Source organism: Mugil cephalus, chromosome 22 (assembly GCF_022458985.1).
Source record: "Mugil cephalus isolate CIBA_MC_2020 chromosome 22, CIBA_Mcephalus_1.1, whole genome shotgun sequence".
In the NCBI taxonomy this organism is placed as follows: domain Eukaryota; kingdom Metazoa; phylum Chordata; class Actinopteri; order Mugiliformes; family Mugilidae; genus Mugil; species Mugil cephalus.
In genome coordinates this window covers 19892501-19915031 of record NC_061791.1, presented here as the reverse complement: position 1 = coordinate 19915031, position 22531 = coordinate 19892501, and the positions used below count along the sequence as shown (strand labels likewise).

Sequence of the window (22531 nt, the reverse complement as noted above, 5' to 3'; positions counted from 1 at the left end):
CATTTGCAAAAAAATATTTTTTTAACAAGCCAATAACGTAATTAGTTATAACGGTATTGGCCAAACTTTGTTATCGGTTCAGGATTTTTATTACTTTATTGGCCAGTTATTTATTTTTATTTTTTATTGGATAATACAGTTCAGAAAATACAGATATGAACAACAAAGATATGAACATTGTGTATTTGTGTGTGTGTGTGTGTGTGTGTGTGTGTGTGCAGATATGCGTGTGAGACCTATCATGGTGTTACCTTTAATAATTTGTATGTTTACCAGTAAATGGTTAATATGAATAAACGAATAATAATAATTATTACATTGTTCTTTATATTATATATAAAGAATATATGAAGTAAAATAATGCTTCCATTAATAAGCATTTAAAAAGAAAGTAATAATGATAATAAATAAAACAGACAAAACAGACATATAGAAAACAATTATAGTGATAATAATTACTATAGTGAAGGATAGTGGGAGATAGTGGAGGAGGAAGGATAGGGAAGACAAGTCTTCTAAGACACTGATTTATTTATTGCTGCTGACCCACTGAGAACCAGCCTGAGGGTCCCCCGCCTCCCACCGGGGCTTGTTTTTTATTTAGTTTTTTTGGTAGCTGCTCGTGCTTGTGAATGAATGTAGTGTGTGTAGGGCGTGTGTGATGCATTGACAACAAGAGGGAGGTTGCCATGTTTGCTTAATTGCAATTTCCTTTTTTGTTGTTGTTTTTCCTTCCTGTTTATGTTAAATACAAGAAAAATAACACTGATATACAGTGTGCCACAAGAGAGCGGTCCACGGCAGAAAGGAGAAGGCCAGAGGCCAGGAGCAGCGAAGAGACCCTAGATGAAGGTCCACCGGGTGCAGCTCCACAGGGACCCGAGGCCTTAAAATTAACAAGTAGCAAAAATAATCATAGTAATAGTTACCATCATATTTATATCTGTTGTTCCTCCTCCCCCTCATTTGATATAGGGTTATTTGGTTATAGTAATAATAACAACAACAATAATAATGGAAAAAGCATTATCAACAACAGCAAGAAATTATTGGAGAGGGGCAGTGGAAGACAAAAAAAAGAAAACAAATGGAGAGGAACACTGCTGTACTGTAATTCATTAGTGAAGATACTATCTATATAAAACAATATGATACAATAACTGTGGAGCACAGGTATGTTTTAGGTTAATGATATTCTGGCTATGATATTGTAAAGACTGGATGTAATGATATTGATGCTTCCAGTGGAATTGGCTCTCAGGCATCATGAGGGACTGTTTTGTGAAGAGAAAATGAGTGGTGAACAAAGTAATAACACCATATTGGCCAGTTATTACGTTATTGGCCTATTACATTTTAAAAATGGCACATTTATTACATTATCGGCTGTTATTACGTTGTCTGCCTTCTACAAGTGCTTTAAAAAAGTTTAGAACAATAGCATTCTGCGTTATACCCTGACAGTATAGAAAGACAATGAATCAATCTTTATATAGTTTGAGTTGTATTATGTTTATTGAGTGAAAATTGAAGGAAAAAAAACACACACAAAAAACATTGCAACAACAAATTGTCAATATGGCGGAGGACTAGGACTGCTGACTTCATGATGCTGCTGCTGTTATGGTGATGGCCTGCGACTTTCCAGTACCCTGTTCTACACAGGAAACATGAACCGAGCCATCCCTAAAGATACAGGGAAAAAAAATTATACACCAGTAATCACATCAAGTAGTAGTGATTATTTGTACTGATTAGGGATGGGTAGGGATACTCGGTACCATAAGGCACCAATGCTGACGCAAATGAAAAGCAATGCAGATTTCGATGCCACTGAATTTTAAATTAGCATCCCCTTAGCTGTATTGCTATGCCAACACATCAGATTTCCAATTGCATGGATGGAAAGGAACCTTCATAATGTGAAATGGTCAAGTGCAAAAATTTGCACCTCAAAAGCTGCAGACTCTGCAACCTGCATTAAGTGCTCAAAGGCAATATTGTAAAAAGGAGGTAACACCATGAATTTGATTAAACATATGGTGACGCATAGCATTTTTTTTTAAAAAGCCAAGAATTGTATCATCTTCAACTGCAAGGAAGAATACCTTTTCATTGTCACAATGGTGTCGATGCTGTGGTTCTCGTCTTTGGGCTGCAGGTCTTTAAAGACGATCTATACATTGTATACACAGAGGTGTGAAAAAGCGTTTACACCCTTCTTTTAAATATCAGTCAAAGATAACACAAGTAAACAAAAAATGCATTAAACAAAGATTTCCATTATTAAGGGAAAACTAAATCCAAACCTACATGACCCTGAGTGAAAAGGTGAACCTAATAATGGGTTGGGACCACTGTTGGTATGATCTTTTTCAGAAATGTTGTGTTACTTTAACGACAGAAGTAATGGGACACACACTTTCTAACGGTCAACTTTTGTCACGTCAGAGTATTTTACCAAAAATTTTGGAGATCATCAAGAGGGCCAAAAACAATCCCCATGATAAGAATTTGTCACGATAGCAACACAAATTTATTCCACCACCTGAAGTACAACCACAAGTCGGACCACAGTGAGAGACAGCAAATGTGTCTGGAGAAAGCAACCACATCCTCCGGTAAATCTGGGTGACCAGAAGTACCAGATTTCTGGGGACAGTCCCTGATTTTAGCATTTTCTGAATGAGGACAAAAAAAAAACAAAAAAAACAACAACATCTATTATGGTAGCCGGTCGCACTGCTATTGATATTACAGACATTTAATGATTTTTTTTTGCCAGTCCATCTGGCAAAAAAAGTCCATTCTGTATGATTAGCAAAGCCAGCGATGGAACGACAAAACCATGGAACCAAGGCTTTAAAACTCTCCGGGAGTGGGAGGTAGCCACACAAACTTATTCTTTGTAAAACAAATAAATAAAATACATGTTTCCATCAAAAATGCAGCATTTCCTTTACAACATACTGCCCGGCCAATCAACCAACTTCTTCAAGTCTCTATTACACCCACGTTGTCCTAGAACGTCAGCGCTCAAAAAAGGAGATAATAAACAAAGACATGTGGTGTTAAACTTCTGGGCCATAATAACCTCGTTCTTTATGGATAAACCGAGCACCGTCCAGCAGATTCAGACACTTGAGGAAGTTTAAAAATTGAAGGTAACCGGTGGATTAAGTACCCCAAACAGTAGATACTGAGCAAGATAGTTATCTGTTGGCGGCCCACCACTCCTAATTGAATGTGGAGGAAACACTGAGTAGGTATTCATTTCAGTCACACTGGTTTAATTTTTGGCTAAAAAGTTACTGAATGCTGTGGGGCTGCTTTGCTGCAGCTGGTACTGGTGGCCTTGAACGTATCACAGGACTCATGAAATCAGAATTATCAAGAGAATTTAAAACGAAATGTCCTACCCAGTGTAAGAAAACTTGGTTTAAGTCGAAGATCATGGGTCCTCCAGCAAGACAAAGACCCAAAGCACACAACCAAAAGCACGCAGAAATGGCTGAAGAGGACATAATGGCCAGCAATGAGTTCTGATCTCAATCCGATTGAAAATCTTTGGTACATGCTGAAATCCGCCATTGGGGAAAAGCAACCTGCAAACGTTCAAGAGCTTGAACAATTTGCAAAGAAAGAGTGCCATTATTGCTGCACATGCTGTTTTTTCTGTTTCTTCTTTGAAATAATATGTACGTTGAAAAAACAATTTTCTTTGTTAAATTACTTTGGACCTCCAATTAAAAGATCCTGATGATAGAAATTTGGTACATTTCCATTTATTTCTGAAGATACTGTAGAGGTTATGCGAGAAATGAAGGGGTGCCAATAATGGTGAGCAGGACTGTATTTCTAGTTGTAATAAATAATAGTCATGCATTGGTTTTATAGTGCACTTTTCCATTTTAGATGCTCAAAGTGCTTACAGTTGGATACATTATTCATTTGCTCACAGCCAAACCCTGGTGATGGTAAACTAGCTCAGTAGTCAGAGCAGACTGACGGAAATGTGGCTCCAAATCCGCACCCACAGCCTCTCTGACCACCACCAACACCACTCACTCGCAATCATACACCAGGGAGCATACACCTGGCCATCTTGCCAAAGGACACAATGGACAGATAGGGCAGAACTGAACCGCCAACTGCTGAAACCTGTGTTTGTTGTTGTAATGTGCTTGAAACAGACGGAAATAATAAAAAATAAATTTGGCTTTTTTTTTTTTTTTTTTTTTTAGCTGTTTATGACATTTTGTGCTCACACGTTCACATGTTTGCTCACATCCTGTGCATCTCCAGAGGGCTAAGCCTCCCCTATCCTTAAAACCTAGTGAGGCCCCTGCTGTGACCAAACAATTTCCCTTGAGGATGATTAAAGTCCAAGCCTGAACAGACACCAAAATTTACCTCTGCTGCAGAGAATACATTTTTTCAGTTACCAGCCTCAAAAACAGAAAGCACCCCAGATTAAACCCCACACCATCACTGCGTTTACATGCACGTGAAAAAACAAACAAATTAGTGCCTTAATTGGACTATAACAGGAGAACTTAAGTGCATGTAAACACGTTACTTCGATTAAAATCAGAGTACTCATTATCCGATTGAGACACCCAAATAATGCGATTGGAATCTTAGCTTTCATCGGATAATACGTAAGCGCATGCTCCACAACCACTGTGCTGGCGTGTGACCCCAGAACAAAAACATCCAAGAAAGCCGCACGTAGAAGAAGAAGAAGAAGAAGAAGAGAAACGGAGCCTCCAGAAGAACCGTCTGAGGGATAGCGCAGATCTTACCTGCACCAGAAGTAGCGCGAACGTTACGTACGAGATTTAAAAATGTACTATTATCCGTATGGTTGTTGTTTGAAATGCTGGTCGGCCGCATGAACGACTCTGTTTATTATATCACGTAATCGGTCAACCAGAAATCGGGCCTTATTACCGTGGTATTATCCCGCTGCAAAGACACGTATCGCCACCTTGTGAGGAGGAGGAGGAGAACAGTTATTCGATTTTCTTGCGCTGCATGTAAACTGGGACAGGGACTGTAGTGAGAAAGTAGAATTTTGAGCATAGCTCGATTAAGCTCTGCATGTAAATGCACTGAATGCTTCATGGTTCAAGTGTTTCCTCTACATTCATTTAGGAGTGACTGGGGTACCGAGTACTGAGGTAAACAGTACTGAGGTAAACAACAGATAACTATCTTGCTCAGTATCAACTCTTTGGGGTTCTTCATCTACCGGTTACTGTCACTTTGTAAACTTCCTCAAGTGTCTCGATCTGCTGGATGGCGCTTGGTTCGCAATAAAGGACGAAGTTATTGTGGCCCAGAAGGTTAACACCACATGTCCGTTCCCATTTATAATCTCCTCTTTTGAGCGCCGACATTCTCACTACACGCTGGTTTGTTGACAAAACATACACCATATCTTTGTGAGACACAGAAATGATTCCCACCACGAGGCATGGAGGAGGTGGCATGATGGTGGCATGATTCATTCAAAATTTAAGGCACATGTAACCAACATGCCCACCACAGCATTCCATTGTTTTTTTGCGCTTAGTGGCTCCACCTTTTGTTTACTCAACAGGACAATAACTCCTAAAACACCCCAAGGGCAACGTGACCAAGGGGAGAGATGAAGTGCTGCTTCAGATGACCTGGCCTAGACTGGGTGATTATTGCATGTTGCTTGAGAGTGCTTAAGACATCAAATCAAAAGGCTTTGTGAAAACAAAACACAATCTATAAAAAAAAAGAAATGTGCATGGGTTTCACTTAATTACTTCATAAACTTTTAAAATAAATGTTTATAAATATACAGTATGATGCTCAGTACCAAAGTAGATGTTGGCAACCTCCAATTCGTAGAACTACTGTCATTTTTAGAGAATTGAATTAAACTGATCTAAATAACACTGTGCCCCAACATAATCAGTGTCACTGTGAAGCATAACGATGTGGTCAAACAATTGTTGACACCCATGTGAAGATGGTCCTACTTGGCAAACAGTAAAAAACAGTAATAGCTGTTCCAGTGTTTGTGCTTTTTTATACCTTAGACAGCTTTTCCGGATGCTCGCTGACAAATCTCTGATAAATCTCCAAACAGAGGGAGGAGACTTTGCCCTCTCCACTGAGGATGTGATGTCTGCGGGCAGGAAGGGGTGTACCCGATGGAAGAAGAACAGTGAAAATCTCAGCTCCAGATTCATCCACCTCCTGCAACATCCAGACATCACTAAATGACTCAAATTCTTACTGGTGAAAATGATACATTGTATGTTTCCAAATGGCAACTATACCTTAAGTAGTAAGTCAGTGGCAGAAACATCAACTACAACGGACTCTTCCTCAGGGGTGATGCCATCTCTGCCAGTCAGTAATCCTGCTTCTAAGGCTGCTCCAACAGCAATAACTTCATCAGGAGGTGCTGAGCTTAGAAGCTCCACATCAGGAAATATATCACGCATCATTTGCTGGAGACGAGGGATCCTAGATGAGCCACCGCAAAGAACCACCTAAAATCACACCACATCAGAAGCAGAAGTTTCAAGTAAAATGTGTAATTGTGTTAATATAACATAAATAACTATCAGGCCAGGATCTTATTTACTCCATGGTCTCATAATGAATTGTAAATATTTTGGCATTGATTTTTCAAACAGCGTTGTGCTTGCATTGTTTTTCCTATTGCTTCCAAAAGCATCTCTCCCTCCCTCCACTCCCTCCCCAAAACAGATTCCCCCGAGACCCTTTACACCGGCTGTTCACCTGCCCTGTACAGAATTTAGCGGCACGGTCAACTCATGTAGTATGTGAGCATGTGACTATTAATGGCTAGTTAGCTATTAATAGTCAACTGTTTAGTTTAAATTAGATGAATTTGTCAATACTTAACTTGCATACATTTGATCATAGATCTCAAGAGCATTATATTATACATTCATATAGTGTAAATTTAAAGCCTGTGATGTGCTAAAAAGAAGATTAATGAAAAATGAATGAAAAATATACCTTCAGACCTTACGTCAGTGATGTGGATGTCAGCAACCACAATCTAACTCACAACTGACAGCACGACAGCATCGCTTAGTACAACTCCAAATCTAGTTGCTCCTCTTAAAAAGAAGGTGGTAAATCGAAGGAGGGTAGCTCCATGGTATAATTCACAGTTGCATAGTTCAAAGCAGGCAGTTCGAAAGCTGAAGAGAATTTGGCATTCCACTAGTTCTGAAGAAGCTCACATAGCCTGGAAAGATAGTTTAACAACTTATAAAAAAAAACTCTTCGTGAGATTAGATCAGCATATTATTCATTAATAGAAGAAAACAAGAACAACCCCAGATTTCTTTTCAGCACTGTAGCCAGGCTGACAAAGAGTCACAGCTCTGTTGAGCCATCTATTCCTTCAGCCCTCAGCAGTAATGACTTCATGAACTTCTTTACTTTTAAAATTGTTGGCATTAGAAATAAAATTCACAGCACCCTTCCATCTGTCAAAGATGTAAGTACAGTGGCATTAGAAACCTCTGTAGGACCTAGTCAATATTTGGATTCTCTCTCCAACTGATCTTCCTGAGCTCACTTCAGTTATTACAGCATCTAAACCATATGTGTCAAACTCAAGGCCCGCAGTCCAAATGTGGCCCGCCACATCATTTGATGTGGCCCGCAAGAGCTTAAAAGGTCTGACTGTCTAAAAATAAATACCGTAAATTCCGGGCTATAAGCCGCTACTTTTTTCCCACACAACATTGCAGCCAATACTACGGTGCAGCTAATGCATTATTTTGCCTCGCAACAGTAGACCAATCAAATGGATGAGTAGGTCACAGAGGTCGCTAAGTATTTGCAGCCACTGGACATCAGCATGAGTGCCAGTGGATCCTAAATGGGTGGAGCCGTGTCAAAACATCCACGATCACCAACGGGTTTCGAAAGGCTGGACTGCTGCGTGATGAAAAGGACCGGGTGCGCTCAAGTGAGAGCAACAACAAAGAGGCTGAAGTGAGAGATGAGATCCTGAGGCTGTTCAATTCGGACACTGAAGAAGAGGACTTTGATGGTTTCAGTGCGCAGGAAGAAGATGAAGAAGGCGATCAATTACTTTTGATTGACTGGTAGGCTGCAGTATGTGTATATATACACCAGTCATTAGGAGGAATGTTGTTTGTGCACTGTTGAGTAAAAAAGCATAAGCAACGTAATTTGTGTGTTACTGATATGTACGTATATTTAAAGGTAGCCATGTTACAGGCACTGTTCGAAAAAAAGCATTTGCAATATGTGTTTTTTTATGTTACCATATGGATTAAATAATATCTTTCTGTGTAAATATCTCAAATTACAACGTTGGACACCTGCAGCTTAAAATCCGATGTGGCCTGTACAAGTACAAAATTGATTTTTTTTCTAAAATCAGAGCATGCAGCTTTTAATCAGGTGCGCTCTGTAGTCCGGAATGTACGGTAGGTCAAAAGCGTGTTTTGACATGTAACTACATTTCCAACAATGCATGTTGATTGTGTTACCCGCCAAGTGACGGCTTACTGCCAGTACAGGGCAGTGTTTCTGCATCAATGCCAACAAGTGGAATTGAGAAATACAAATAATGATCCCAAAATTTCCAGGAAGAGATAAGTTGATGCAGATGGAAGGCTGTTTCAAGAAAGATGGGAAGGCGAATACATGTTTGTGCTTCAAGGAGAAAGACCAGTATGTCTTTTGTGTTACCAGGCGTTGTCAGTTGTCAAAGAGTACAATCTATGCCGGCATTTTGACACCAAACAAGGTGCTAAGTACGGCAAAGCTAGCCTTCAAGAAAAGCAACAAATTGCACAAGAATTAAAAGACAAACTGCAGTCGCAGCAGAATGTGTTGACGAAAGCCACAGACAAAAAAAATGCGGCAGTGAAAGCTAGCTTTATTGTGACTGAAGAAATCGCCCACACTTCAAAGTCTTTTTCAGAGGGAGCGTTTTTGAAGCAGTGCATGCTGAAGGTCTGTAAGCAGGTGTGTCCCGACCAGATACAGACTTTTAAAATGTCAGTTTATCAAGAAATACCATAGCGGGCCGAGTCCATGAACTAGCAGAAAATCTTGAAACACAACTGGCTGAGGAGACATGCAGCTACATAGCTTTTTTATTAGCTGTTGATGAAAGCACAGATAACACGGATACAGAGCAGTTATCAATTTTTATTAGAGGCGTAAAGTCGGATCTCTCTGTCACTGAGGAGCTGTTGGATGTAGCTGCTTTGCATGGAACTGGGACGGGACAGGACATTTTTGATGCGGTGGAGAAGTCCGTAAGTAAAATGCATTGCCCTGGGAAAACTTGGTGGTATTAACTACAGACGGTGCACCGGCAATGTGGGGAGGAAAAGTGGGCTTGGTTGGACTAATGAAGGGGAAAATGCAAAAAATGAACTGTCACACACCTCTGATAACGTATCATTGCATTATCTATCAAGAAGCTTTGTGTGGGAAGGTGCTGGGGATGGATGACATCGTGAACACGGTCATGGACCCGCGTGAAATGTGGAGAGGCATCAGAACCATAACAGACTACAGGAACAGCAACCAGCAGTTCAACCACGACCCCCTTCTGCCTGACACTTTAAACAGTTTCTTTGCACGCTTCGACACACCTGGCAGCAGAGAGACCACAGCCAGAGGAGCAGCCCCAGCCCCTCGTCTTGCAGCAACACCAGGTCAGCGCCACGCTGAGGAGGATCAACAAAACATCAGGTCAGGTGTCAGGTCGGGTCCTGAAGCTGTGTGCCCATCAGCTGGCTGGAGTCTTCCTGGACATTTTCAACCTGTCCCTGCAGCTCGCTTCAGTTCCTGTCTGCCTCAAGTCCTCCATCATTGTGCCGGTGCCAAAAAAATCCGCTGTCACCTGCCTCAACGATTACCGTCCTGTTGCTTTAACACCGGTAATCATGAAGTGCTTTGAGAGGATGGTCTTAAGTCACATCAAGGACGTTATCCCTGCTACTCTGGACAGACATCAGTTCGCCTACAGGGAGAACCGATCGACAGAGGACGCAGTCTCATTATCACTGCACACGGCCCTGACTCACCTGGAGCATCCTAACACCTACGTCAGGATGTTATTTGTGGATTTCAGCTCAGCTTTCAACACTGTGATCCCGGACAAGCTGACGCTGAAACTCCACAACCTTGGACTGTCTGCCTCTCTGTGCTCATGGATTAGAGACTTTCTCACCCACAGGCCACAAGTGGTGAGAATTGGGGACCGTACATCATCTACACTGGTCCTGAGCACAGGGACACCGCAGGGATGTGTGCTCAGCCCGGCCCTCTTCACCCTCTTCACACATGACTGCACTGCCGTTCACCCCACAAACATGGTTGTGAAGTTTGCAGATGACACCACCGTAGTGGGTCTCATATCGGACAACGACGAGACTCACTACAGAGAGGAGATCCAGCACCTGACAGGATGGTGTTCAGACAACAACCTTGTCCTGAACACCAGCAAGACCAAGGAGGTCATCGTGGACTTCAGGAGATCCAGGAGGAAGGAACACACCCCTCTCCTCATTCATGGGGAGGAGGTGGAGCGGGTGGACAACATCAAGTTCCTTGGCATCCACATCACATCTGACCTCACTTGGTCCACGCATACATCTCACCTGGTGAAGAAGGCCCAACAAAGGCTCTTCTTCCTCAGGAAGCTGAAAAGGACTGGACTCTCCTCTCAGCTTCTGACAAACTTCTACAGAGCCACAATAGAGAGCATCCTCTGTCTGAGTGCAACAGTGTGGTATGGGAGCTGCACTGTACAGGACAGGAAGGACTTGGCCCGGGTGGTGAAAACCGCACAGGGGATTGTTGGGAGTCCTCTCCCACACCTGGACTCAATACATGACAGCCGGGTCCAAAGGAGGGCTGGCCGTATAGCTGCAGACCCCACCCACCCAGGCCACGAACTGTTTGTGCCTCTTCCCTCCAGGAAGAGGTTCAGGAATATAAAGACCAACACAAACAGACTGAGACACAGCTTCTTCCCCAGAGCTGTGAAATCCATCACCCCATCTCCTCACATACCCCCCCATCCAGAGACTGAGCATTAAACCCCTGCAGATGCCAGATAGACTCTGATACTGCACTGCACCTTGTCTAAACATGCTGCTATACATGCAATATTCATACTGGTCACTTTAAATATCCTTGATTGCACTACTACCTCTCATCTCATCTTATTTTATTCTTAAATTCTATTTTTTATTTTAACTTGTTATTCTATTTTATATTTCCTATTCTATATTTATATTATTTATATATCTCAGGTCTGTACATTTATACCAAGAGCTGCTGAACAGAATTTCGTTGTGCCTTGCATAATGACAATAAAGATTCTTGATTCTTGAAAACTTCATTCGGGCGCGTGGCCTGAATCCCCGTCAGTTCCAGCTGTTTTTGCAGGAGATGGGCTCGGACCACGGGGATGTACCGTACCATACAGAAGTGCAGTGGCTGAGTAGTAGCATGGACTTTTCCAGCGATTTTTTGACCTCAGGGAAGACATTTCTCTTTTTATGCAGAGTAAAGGAAACCCTTGTCTGAACTGTCAGATCCAAAGTGGCTGCGTGACTTTGCAGTGTTGTGTGACATAAATGAGCATTTGGCCCAACTGAATCAGAAGCGTCAGGGACGCAAACAAGTCATCACACAGATGTCCAACATGATCACGGCTTTCCAATGTAAACTGGACCTATGGATATGCCAAGTGAAACAGGACAAGCTTGCCCACTTCCCCGTTTGTCAGAGCATGTCAGCCTCATATCCTGGGACGGCTCAGTTGGCTTCCAAACTGAGCCGGTTAAAGACAGAGTTTGATCGACGCTTCGCTGACTTCAGAGCACAGCAGTCTGGCTTTGCCATCTTTGTCAATCCTTGTCTGCACTGCACCCCAACACTTTCAGATGGAGTTAATTGAGCTTCAAAGCAACAGTGGACTGAGAGCAAAGGATGCTGCAATCCAGGACTTTTACCGTCTGCTGCCCCCTGGTCTGATGCCACAGCTTCGACTTCATGCTGCCCATGTTCTGTCCATGTTTGGCAGCACCTATCTGTGCGAACAGATGTTTTCCATAATGAATCTGAACAAAAACAAGCACAGATCACGCCTCACTAATGACAACCTCCATGCTGTTCTACGGATTGCCTCAGCACAGGACTTAAAACCAGACATTGACACACTGGTAATGGGAAAACGGTGTCAGACATCTGGTCAGAAAGAGAAAACACATAGGTAAGCATTTTTTAAAACCTAATTAGAATATGATAAAATGTAATTCAGCTAAGAAGCAGAATAGTTAAACTGTGTGCAATTTAATTGATGATTGTGCTTGCATTTTATTTTGTGTTTGTTTTTTCCAGAACATGATTAATGGATGGTAGGGAGGGGATCCACTTGGTGTGTTCAAGGACAGGCTGCATCTCCTCATCAAAAACTAACCTAAAAATTTGTCCAATATAGTTGTGAACTGAGTCAACCTTTGTTTTGGTATTTTTAGTTAATTACATACTTATTTATATGTGTAGCTGCTGTGGCAATGTATTTAGTGTTTGCAGGTTTTATGTGTTTATGCAGACAAATGTTTACTGTAATCAAAGCATCTCATTTGTTGGATGCAAGGCTGTGGCAGCCAATTTTGATCAAACGTTTTGATCAAAGTTAATATTAAAACTTGTGTTTGATGTTATTTTTTTATTCACTTGAATAGTTTGATCCTTGACTGATGGAGTTATGTAGGGTTTATAACCTGACAAATTAAAATGATTTTTATCATAACAGAGTAACAAGCAAACATATTTTTTTCTATGCAACTGTAATGTTTTAACTTGAATAAGTAATAAATTCAGAGATATTTAACATCAAGGAGTAGTTACATTTATTTTACATTACATTTGGTTACATTTAGTTACTTTTATAAGTTACATCTGGCCCTTTGAGGACAGCCATTATGCTGATGTGGCCCTTGGTGAAATTGAGTTTGACACCCCTGATCTAAACCATCAACTTGTCTTCTAGACCCCATCCCGACTAAGTTGCTCGAGGAGGTTTTTCCATTAATTAATACCTCCATATTAAATCAGATAAACTTATCTTTATTAACAGGATATGTGCCCCAGTCTTTTAAAACTGCTGTAATTAAACCATTACTTAAAAAACCCACTCTTGACCCAGATGTTTTAGCCAACTATAGGCCAATTTCCAACCTTCCTTTTATCTCTGAAGTTTTAGAAAGGGTTGTTGTCAATCAGTTGGTTGATCATTTAAACAGGAATGGTTTGTTTGAAGAGTTTCAGTCAGGTTTTAGAGCTCATCATAGTACAGAAACAGCTCTGGTTAAAGTTACCAATGATCTCCTCATGGCTTCAGACGATGGACTTTGGTTGGTCTCTATCCTTGTCCTGCTAGATCTTAGTGCTGCATTTGACACTATTGATCACAGTATTCTACTACAGAGACTTGAAAGTGCGATCAAGATTACAGGAACTGCACTAGACTGGTTTGATTCATGTGTCAGACAGATTCCAGTTTGTCCATGTAAACAACAATTCTTCTATAAATACCAAAGTAAGCTATGGAGTTCCTCAGGGTTCTGTGCTGGGACTAATATTATTCACATTATACATGCTTCCCTTAGGCAATATTATTAGAAAGCACGGCATAAACTTCCATTGCTACGCAGATGATACCCAGCTGCATTTATCCATGAAACCAGATGAAACTAATCAGCTGGTTAAAGTCCAAGCATGCCTTAAAGACATAAAGGCTTGGATGACCTGTAATTTTCTACTTTCAAACTCAGACAAAACAGAAGTTATTGTATTTGGCTCTAAACATGTCAGAGATTCATTACCTAATCACCTGCTTTTGTTGGACGGCATTACCTTTGCCTCCAGTACTACTGTGAAAAACCTTGGTGTTGTATTTGACCAGGATATGTTCTTTAATTCTAGCATAAAGCAGGTGACCAGGACTGCTTTCGTTCACCTTCGTAATATCATAAAAATTAGGAACATCCTTTCTCAAAGTGATGCGGAAAAACTAGTTCATGCATTTGTGTCTTCCAGGCTGGATTATTGTAACTCGTCACTGTCTGGCTGTCCAAGTAGCTCTTTAAAAAGCCTACAACTGATTCAAAACGCTGCAGCAAGAGCACTGACAGGAATTAGTAAGAGAGATCATATTACTCCAGTATTAGCTTCTCTTCATTGGCTCCCTTTAAAATCTAGAATTGAATTTAAAATCATCCTCCTTACATACAAGGCCCTGAAAGCCCTAGCTCCATCATATATGAAAGACCTCATAGTACCATACTGTCCCAACAGATCACGACGATCTCAAAGTGCAGGTCTACTTGTGGTTCTGAGAGTTTCTGAAAGTAGAATGGGAGGTAGAGCCTTCAGCTATCAGGCTCCTCTCCTATGGAACCAGCTCCCAGTTTGGATTCGGGAGGCAGACACAGTCTCTACGTTTGAGGTCAGGCTTAAGACTTTCCTTTTTTTGACAAAGCTTATAGTTAGGGCTGGCTTAACCATCCCTTAGTTATGCTGCTATAGGCCTAGACCTGGAGTGCTGAATATCTGACCTGTGGAGTTCTAAGCTACATCTTCTGCCGTGGCCTCATCAACCAGCCCAGTCTTCATGGTCTGGAGGGCTGTGTATCAGTGCCGCAGTCGTCATGTCCTCCTCCAGTTATCCATTCCTACCTAGATGAACAATTCACCAACCTGCCCAAGATTCCTGTTATACTCACAAACTGTCTCATAGATCATCAGCTATGTGCTATATTGCTAGATCTACTACGTGTTTCCTGTAGCTTGATGTATGTATCTATGACAGAAGTTTGTTTATCTTGTTTCTCCTGCTCTTCTTCTCTCTCTATCTTCTCTGTTTCTACCCGGCTGTCGAAGGCCAGGTCAAGGTTTTTTCCTGTTAAAAGGGAGTTTTTCCTTGCCACCGTCGCCCTCAGGCTTGCTCTGGAGGTCGCAGGCTGGTTTTGTGAAGCGCCTTGAGACGATTTCTATTGTTTTGTATTGGGTTGTTTTGTTTCTCCCATGTACAAGTCTGTTCATTCCTCACTACACCGTGTACAGACTTGCTGAAAAAGAACTTTTTGTATAATTCTGAAATGTACATTATTTTTCACTTTTGGGTAACCAAAACTTTTTTTTTAACCTCTGGCTGTTCAGTCCTTACCCTTTTACCATTTCAAGCTATTCATTGGGCTTGCATGACTTGAACTGCAATAAATAACTGGTAAAATAAGGGGTTTCTAAAACTTTTGATCGGTAGTGTATGTTAAAGTGGAAAAACCTTCTCTAAACACAGAAGGTGGACTGAGATTTAATTTACCATCTGTTTACAATTCAGTTTTGACTTCTTTTTTTTTTTTACTTCTACTCCCAAAAAGTTTCAACAACACTCACCTTGAGGCTGGAGGCCCCCCACCAACAATAGCCTCATTAGAGCTCCATTCATAGGGTAAGTAGCCTAGGCACACATTTTTTTGACGAAAGTCTCCTATTTGTTACAATTTGATACAACACTCACTGGCTACTTTATTAGGTAAATCTGAAGAGATGGGCTACAGCAGAAGACTACGCCGGGTGCCACTCCTGTCAGCTAAGAACAGGAAACTAAGACTACAGTTCACACAGGCTCACCAAATTTGGAAAAAAGAAGACTGGAAAAATGTCCAGCAGGACAATGCACCATGTCACAAAGTTCACATCATCTCAAACTGGTTTCCTGAATGTGACAATGAGTTCACTGTACTCCAATGGCCTCCACAGTCACCAGATCTCAATCCAATAGAGCACCTTTGGGATGTGGTGGAATGGAAGACTCACATCATAGATGTGCAGCCGACCATTCTGCAGCAACTGTGTGATGCTATCATGTCAATATGGACCAAAATGACTGAGGAATGCTTCCAACAGCTTGTTAAAAGTATGCCACAAAGAACTGAGGCAGTTAGGGTTAGGTCCAAGTGGGTCCAACCTTTTACTAGCGAGATGTACCTAATAAAGTGGCCAGTGAGTGTAGTATTCCTACTTTATATGGTATATAGTATTCCTTTAGATGGACTGGACAGGCTGCTGCTATTTAGCTGCATTATTATGGTAATTTATAGACAAAACACATGCTCCAAATGTGTAGACATTTCATATACTATACAATGTATTTTTAACAGTCGGGAGAGAATCATAATTATGGACTTTTATTAAGACCGTAGAATCCTGTCCTGTTTCAAGACTGCCAGATAGTGAGAGTAGCAGGAGGAACAAGATGAATTCACACATCCATCTCAATAAAGCCCACATGCATACTGTATTAACCCAGAATTGAATGTCTTTATTGCCATTGCGACAAGTACAACACAAATAATGTGCTATCCTTAAGCGCCAATTAAAAAGTATGATAAAAACACACAATAATAAAAGAATGTGCCTAATAAACCTAATACATAGCAGTACAAGATACAAAGTGTGGACAATTGTTAGGCAAGCTGTATTTTTTGATTGGATTTTTAGACCATCTTCCACCTGAAAAATGTCCAACTAGCTCATCTTTAATAATACCTGCCCATAACAATACCTGGTATGGGCTGAACCTACCTCCACCTTCCCGTCATCTGAGTAGAAGTAGAGCTCTGTGCGCATCCTATCAACCTGATCCATTAGGAGTCACCCTCATCTCATAAGTCCATAAAGCCTCAGAAAAACCAGTCTTCAGATATTTCTTAGCTCAGTCTTGCCATTTCAATGTGTGTGCATTGTTCTCGTACTTTGCAAGTAAAAGTTGATCTCTACAGCACAGTTAAAAACAACCTCAGTTGATCAAAGTGCTGCACAAGTAGAACAAACAGATAAATAGCAATGTCAAGACTGCATCCCTCTGAAAGATTTTACAAATTTTGACGCTTCAGTGAGCGTAAGTTATTTTTTTATCAATTTTGCTTGAGGAAAAGAAGCTTCTCAATAATTTTGCACACCTTGATAGAGGGTGTCGATCTCATCAGGCGACACATTGTCTCACTACAGAAATACACATCCCCTGATATGCTTAAATTCAAGAAAGAGTCATCTACACATCTTTTGATCTTAAACCCAAATCTCTTCAGTGAACAAAAACAAGGGAATTTGCCTTGCTGTTCCAATACGTTTTGGACTGTATATGAATAATTAAGAGCATAGAAATACACGACAGTGATGATAGTTATTTTATAGGTAAGGTGGTTGGCAAAATGTATGATGATGTAAGAGATGAGTAGATTGGGGAATTATGATTTACTTACAGAATTAGGGAATTAATTACATTTTTACCTTAATTACATCTTGTTGGTGGTGGTGGTCAGAGAGGCCGTAGACACGGATTAGCAGCCACATTTCCGTCAGTCTGCCCCAGGGCAGCTGTGACTACTGAGGTAATTTACCACCACCAGGGTGTGATTGTGTGAGCAATTGAATAATGTATTAAATGTAAAGTGTCTTTGAGTGTCTATGATAAAGTGCTATATAAATCCGATGTTTAAAAAAAAAAAAAGGTAGGAAGGGATAACTAAGCACCATTTATTACTGGTGGATACAAGGATTTTATTTTATTGAGCCATTATTTACTTGGGACAAATTCACCCTAATTCAGATTTAATAATTACAACAACTATGCACAATTATACTTTGGTCATTTCAAACAATTGACCATCAATGAAAGCAATAAAACATTGCGACTCTGTACCTTTTTAATGTTGATGGCAGAAAGTCCTGTCTCCTCCAGCAAAGGTCTGATTGGCTGGATGCTTTTGTTGAAGAGTGAGGAGCAGAGCAGCTCGAATCGCGCTCTGAGAACACACAAGCCATGTTTAATGAAAAGGTCATTGATCTGGACCCGGTGCACAATCGTCTCAATTATTTGTCTTTTTTGAATAAACATTTTAATAAAATCTGAAAGCAGATTTAAAACACATTTGACGATTTAACTGAAATATTTAAACTTTCAGAAAACAAAATAAATGGATCCAAAAACAGAAGCTATCTCAACAAGATCACTTTAGTGTCCATCATGGGTCACCTTAACATATCTCCTGTGAAACCTGGTAATTTTAAGTGAAGCCAAATTAATACAATGAAGATTCTCATAAGAACATTTGGCTAATGTGTTTCATCAACTCCTGCTGTATATAATTATTATTCTAAGCAACTTGATAATGATATACCTTTTTTTTTTAAATAAACTTAAAAATAATTTTGATCTTCACCCTTTTGTCACATTTTAAGTCTTTAAGTAAATTTTAAGCTATTCTTCACTTTACCAGCTACAATCCTTTTCATGAAGGCACAAAGTCTCTTGTAGAAGTCGAAAATCCTTTTGGCTGGCGATAAATATGTTTACATCACCAGCAAAACATTGCGCAGGTTCTGTTGTGTATCATACAAAACATGTCTCATGAAATCGGCTCACCTTGAGACACTGCACTCAAAGTCAATGCCATCATGCAGAGAGTCAACAAAGCAGTTGGCTGATCCCAAGGAGGATAGTGTGTGCTTGGCCATATCTGCACTGTTCATTAGCTTCAGCATTGCCCGAGCGTTGGTACTCACATCGTGCTTAAACGTGCTGAAAAATAGGGATTAAAAAAGTAATTTATATTGTATATAAAGTGCCACTTAGAAGTATTTCCAAACATTCTACGTTTCTGCAAAAAAAAACTCAGTCAAAACATCCAAATCCTGCAAGTAGAAAGAGAGAACCCAATCAAACAATACAGAAATATATTTGCGTACTTGTTTACAACTTGTTTAAAATTAGTCAATACTGCATACAACAACCAGGCATAAAGACTTAATGTAAGTCTTTAGTGCGTTCGTGTTCTTGTCCAACAGGCACACCACAGATGGATAAAAACTGAAAAACTGATAAAAAGTTTTGCACCACATTGACCGAAGTATTTAATAATTTCTCACGAGGGAAAAGACAAAACTAGGTCATTTAACCAGGAGTGGTTTAAGGAGACAACGTTAACTGGGAGCTCATACAAAAGGTGCTTGGTGAGTCCAATTTATTTTATTTATTTAACTATTTTATTTTATCTAAATGGAATTGATAATGTAGTTTACATATTGTTTCAATTATAATGGAATTTATGTATTATGTAACTGATGATACATGTGTTGGTGTGTGTAGGGGACACAACCTCACATGAACTCCAAGAGCTGTTGGCCTGTCTGTGGTGTCTTTGTATATTGATTGCCGTGTATTGGGTGTACGCCGTTCACACCATGAGTCGTGCATTGTGTTTTTATTGTGGTCATGTTGTTGTTTCGACCTTAGTATATTTAATATAGTAAGATATAGTAAGATCTTGAACACTGCCATTTGGTGGTGCTACTGATATGATAATATATGTTGTCAGATTGGCACTATTTGGGTGATGGCATTATTCAGCTGCAATTTTGTCATCAAAGGTGATCCCCTCCCAGTTACCACCGTTTTTGTTGTGAGGGTATTGATTATAGCATTTATGGATTCTATTATAGCATTTTCCTGTGTGGCCCCACTAGAATTTCCAAACCAAAACTGTCATTGAACTCATCAGAGAATGGACACTGGCTTTCTGAGGGTGTTCTGTGGTGTCCAGCAAGAGAATATTGTTAGTGGGGGGCCTTTGGGTCCTATGGGTTGAGGGGAGGGACCTCTGTGGATCAGGCATGTTCCAGTGACCCTGTAAAAACTTCCTGTTCAGAAGGAGTTTTTCCCTTGCCACCGCTGCCTCTGGGGATCTCAGGCTCAGGATATTAGTCTAAGTTCAGTAAAGTGTATTGTTACTGACCAAGTAGAGAACTTACTTTTAATAACTGAGAGAATTAGACATTATTGCACACTTAGACGGCAGAAAAAAATAGAAATATTGGACTGTTTAAAGAAGGTCATTGAACAAATTTGGAACTATAAGGCTAACACAATAGCAAAAGTGGATATGACTCACAAGCTTTCTGAATCAAGCAGTTGCTTTAATAATAAAACTGTAAAAACAATAGCCACTACTGCCAATTAGATGTTTTTAGATTAGATGTTTTCACCAGTCTGTGCATGTCACAGGTCTGTAAAATGGCCGTTCCGATTAAACACAGAGGTAAATGTAAGCATCAGATCGAAATAGATTACCTCACATGTAAACAGTTGACCTGAGACCTTCCATCGGAATGATTTCAATCGGAATGAGAAAAAAAGTCACCATGTAAACCTGGCTAATGCAATATCTAGACAGTGCAAAACACTTGGGAGAAATTACTAATATGTAATCAGTGATGATGAACACGGTGTGCCCAGGAGCCAGAAGCGGGGGAGGAGCCGGGGGAGTTGGAGAAAAATTGTTGCAAAAACCAACAAGACATCACCAAATCCATAAATGATAAAGGATCATCTGACCAACGTCGCAAAAACCTGATTGCAAATAAATGAGTCATTGAAACATTGATCGCAAATGTTAAACTTTGAAATGTTGAATGTTGAGATTATTTTCCCACGCACACTTTCAATCTGAAATTTCTCACTTTCCAAAGATCAGCTAAAAGACAGCTTACCTAAGATCTCTGTATGATCTCTATTGTTTGAATGAGTTTGAGGCTTATACTGAAGTTCGCTCCTCTAGCAACATTAACACAGACATATACTCACCGGCCACTTAAACATGTTTACCATGCTAGTAAAAGGTTGGACCCACTATTGCCTTAAGAACTGCCTTCTTTGTGGCATACTTTCAACAAAGTGTTGGAAACTTTCCTCTGAGATTTTGGCCTATATTGACATGATAGCATCACAAAGGTGCAGCAAATTTGTCGGCTGCACATCTATGATGTGAATCTCCCCTTCCATCTTCCCGTGTTATGCATTCTGCATTCCTTGGTTGTATCAAGTGGTTATTTGAGTTACGGTCAACAAAGCATTTTCTTCCACACAACTGCCACTCACTAGATATTTTCCATGTTCAAACTCACTTAAATCCCCTTTCTTCCCCATTCTGATCCTCGGTTTGAACTTCAGCAAGCTGTCTTAATCACCTCTACATGCCTAAATGCATTGAATTGCAGCCAAAGCTGATTAGTTATTTGTGTTAACAAGCAAATGAACAGGTGTACCTAATAAAGTGGCAAGTGAGTGTCGTTGCATCACACAGTATTTGTTCACTAACTGAATGAAATCCTTTCCCGTTCCCATAACCGAATTCATTATGTGGTTTCATTGCAATGTGGGTGCAATCTATGGCTCCAAATTATGTATGGTCATCCGGCAATGGCGTGAAATCCTCGTTTAATTTGGGCTTGATGATGATGTCTGTATGGGAACTGGATGTAATCTGAGACCAGACAAATGATTGCATCCAACACTGCTGGCGTGATTCTGCTTAGTGCTTGGCTGCGAAATGCCGCTTTTATCTCCAATTTGGTTTAGTGTGCGTTTTATCTCTCGCTTCAACATGGCTTTTAAATCACGGCATATATCCATCAGTATGTTTTTGGGAAAGCGGTGTTAGAACAGATCAATAATTTCTATAAAAGCACATTCTCTAGGGAGTGTACAGTTCTCAAAATCCTCCAACAGGGCAAGATAAGCGATAAAACTTGTACTTCAAGGTTCCCCATCAACTGTCTTTTATAGCTTGTCACAACAAACCAGTTATTAGCCCAACCAGGGCTATGTTTTCTGTTCATTTAAAAACCGCAAATACATACATACATACAAAAAAAAAAGTATATTTCCTTTTCATTTGATTGTCTGTCTACTTTCAGGGCTGAAAATTGATGATTTTAGTAACTTTATGCAGCAATGTAGAAAATGCTGACACACACTGTAGGAGCGCATGAGCAATGAAAAGTATAACAAAGTACCTACCGTTTAAATTCTGATACAAGATGGTTGGCCAAGGCCTGTGTGAAACTTTCTCCTCCGATGCTGTGGTCAGTGTGGGTGTTCAGAACCCGGAACATTCCTCCATTGACCTGCAGCACTGTCACACTCAGAGAGGTCCCACCCAATTTATACACCAGGACATGGCTGTTAACACAGTGCAACACCTGGTATAAATTCCAATGCTATAATAGGTGCAGATGGTGCTGGTAAAAGAAAACTCGAGTAGGATCTGCCGGTAGAGGTACTGTCTGTTTATTGCTACATAGCAAGCAGTAAAACAATTCAAACGGCTTAGTAGGCATGCCAAGCAAAAACATTGCTATCCGAAGAAGAGTGGTGAAAATTTTATTAAAGGAAAAATAAGAATTGCTTAAATCTTAACTTAAAACTCTGGCTCTATTCTAAGCCAGTTCCTTTTGTATTTTCATTTATGAACAATTCTTTCACTTCCAGGTGCGCAATGTATTGTAAAAAATATTCTGCGAATATCATGTTGCTATTCATTTTCATAAGCACTGTACCTCTTTCCAGAAGAGCACTCCTGTCCGATGTTAT

At 40.3% G+C, this 22531-nt stretch overlaps 1 protein-coding gene across 1 annotated transcript in view; it reads right to left on the bottom strand.

The window, feature by feature from the left end:
• Positions 1-1493: 1493 nt before the first annotated feature.
• hspa14 (heat shock protein 14) overlaps positions 1494-22531 on the bottom strand; it is a 32039-nt gene continuing 11001 nt past the window's right edge. Inside the window, exons 7-14 of the mRNA XM_047575436.1 lie at positions 22498-22531; positions 21959-22120; positions 18527-18682; positions 17804-17906; positions 6321-6536; positions 6073-6237; positions 2109-2176; positions 1494-1686 (exon numbers count right to left, since the gene is read on the bottom strand). The exon at positions 22498-22531 is cut by the window's right edge and continues 71 nt beyond it. Of these exons, the coding sequence (XP_047431392.1) occupies positions 1605-1686; positions 2109-2176; positions 6073-6237; positions 6321-6536; positions 17804-17906; positions 18527-18682; positions 21959-22120; positions 22498-22531 (986 nt within the window). The 3' untranslated portion in view covers positions 1494-1604. The remainder of the gene's footprint in view (positions 1687-2108; positions 2177-6072; positions 6238-6320; positions 6537-17803; positions 17907-18526; positions 18683-21958; positions 22121-22497) is intronic.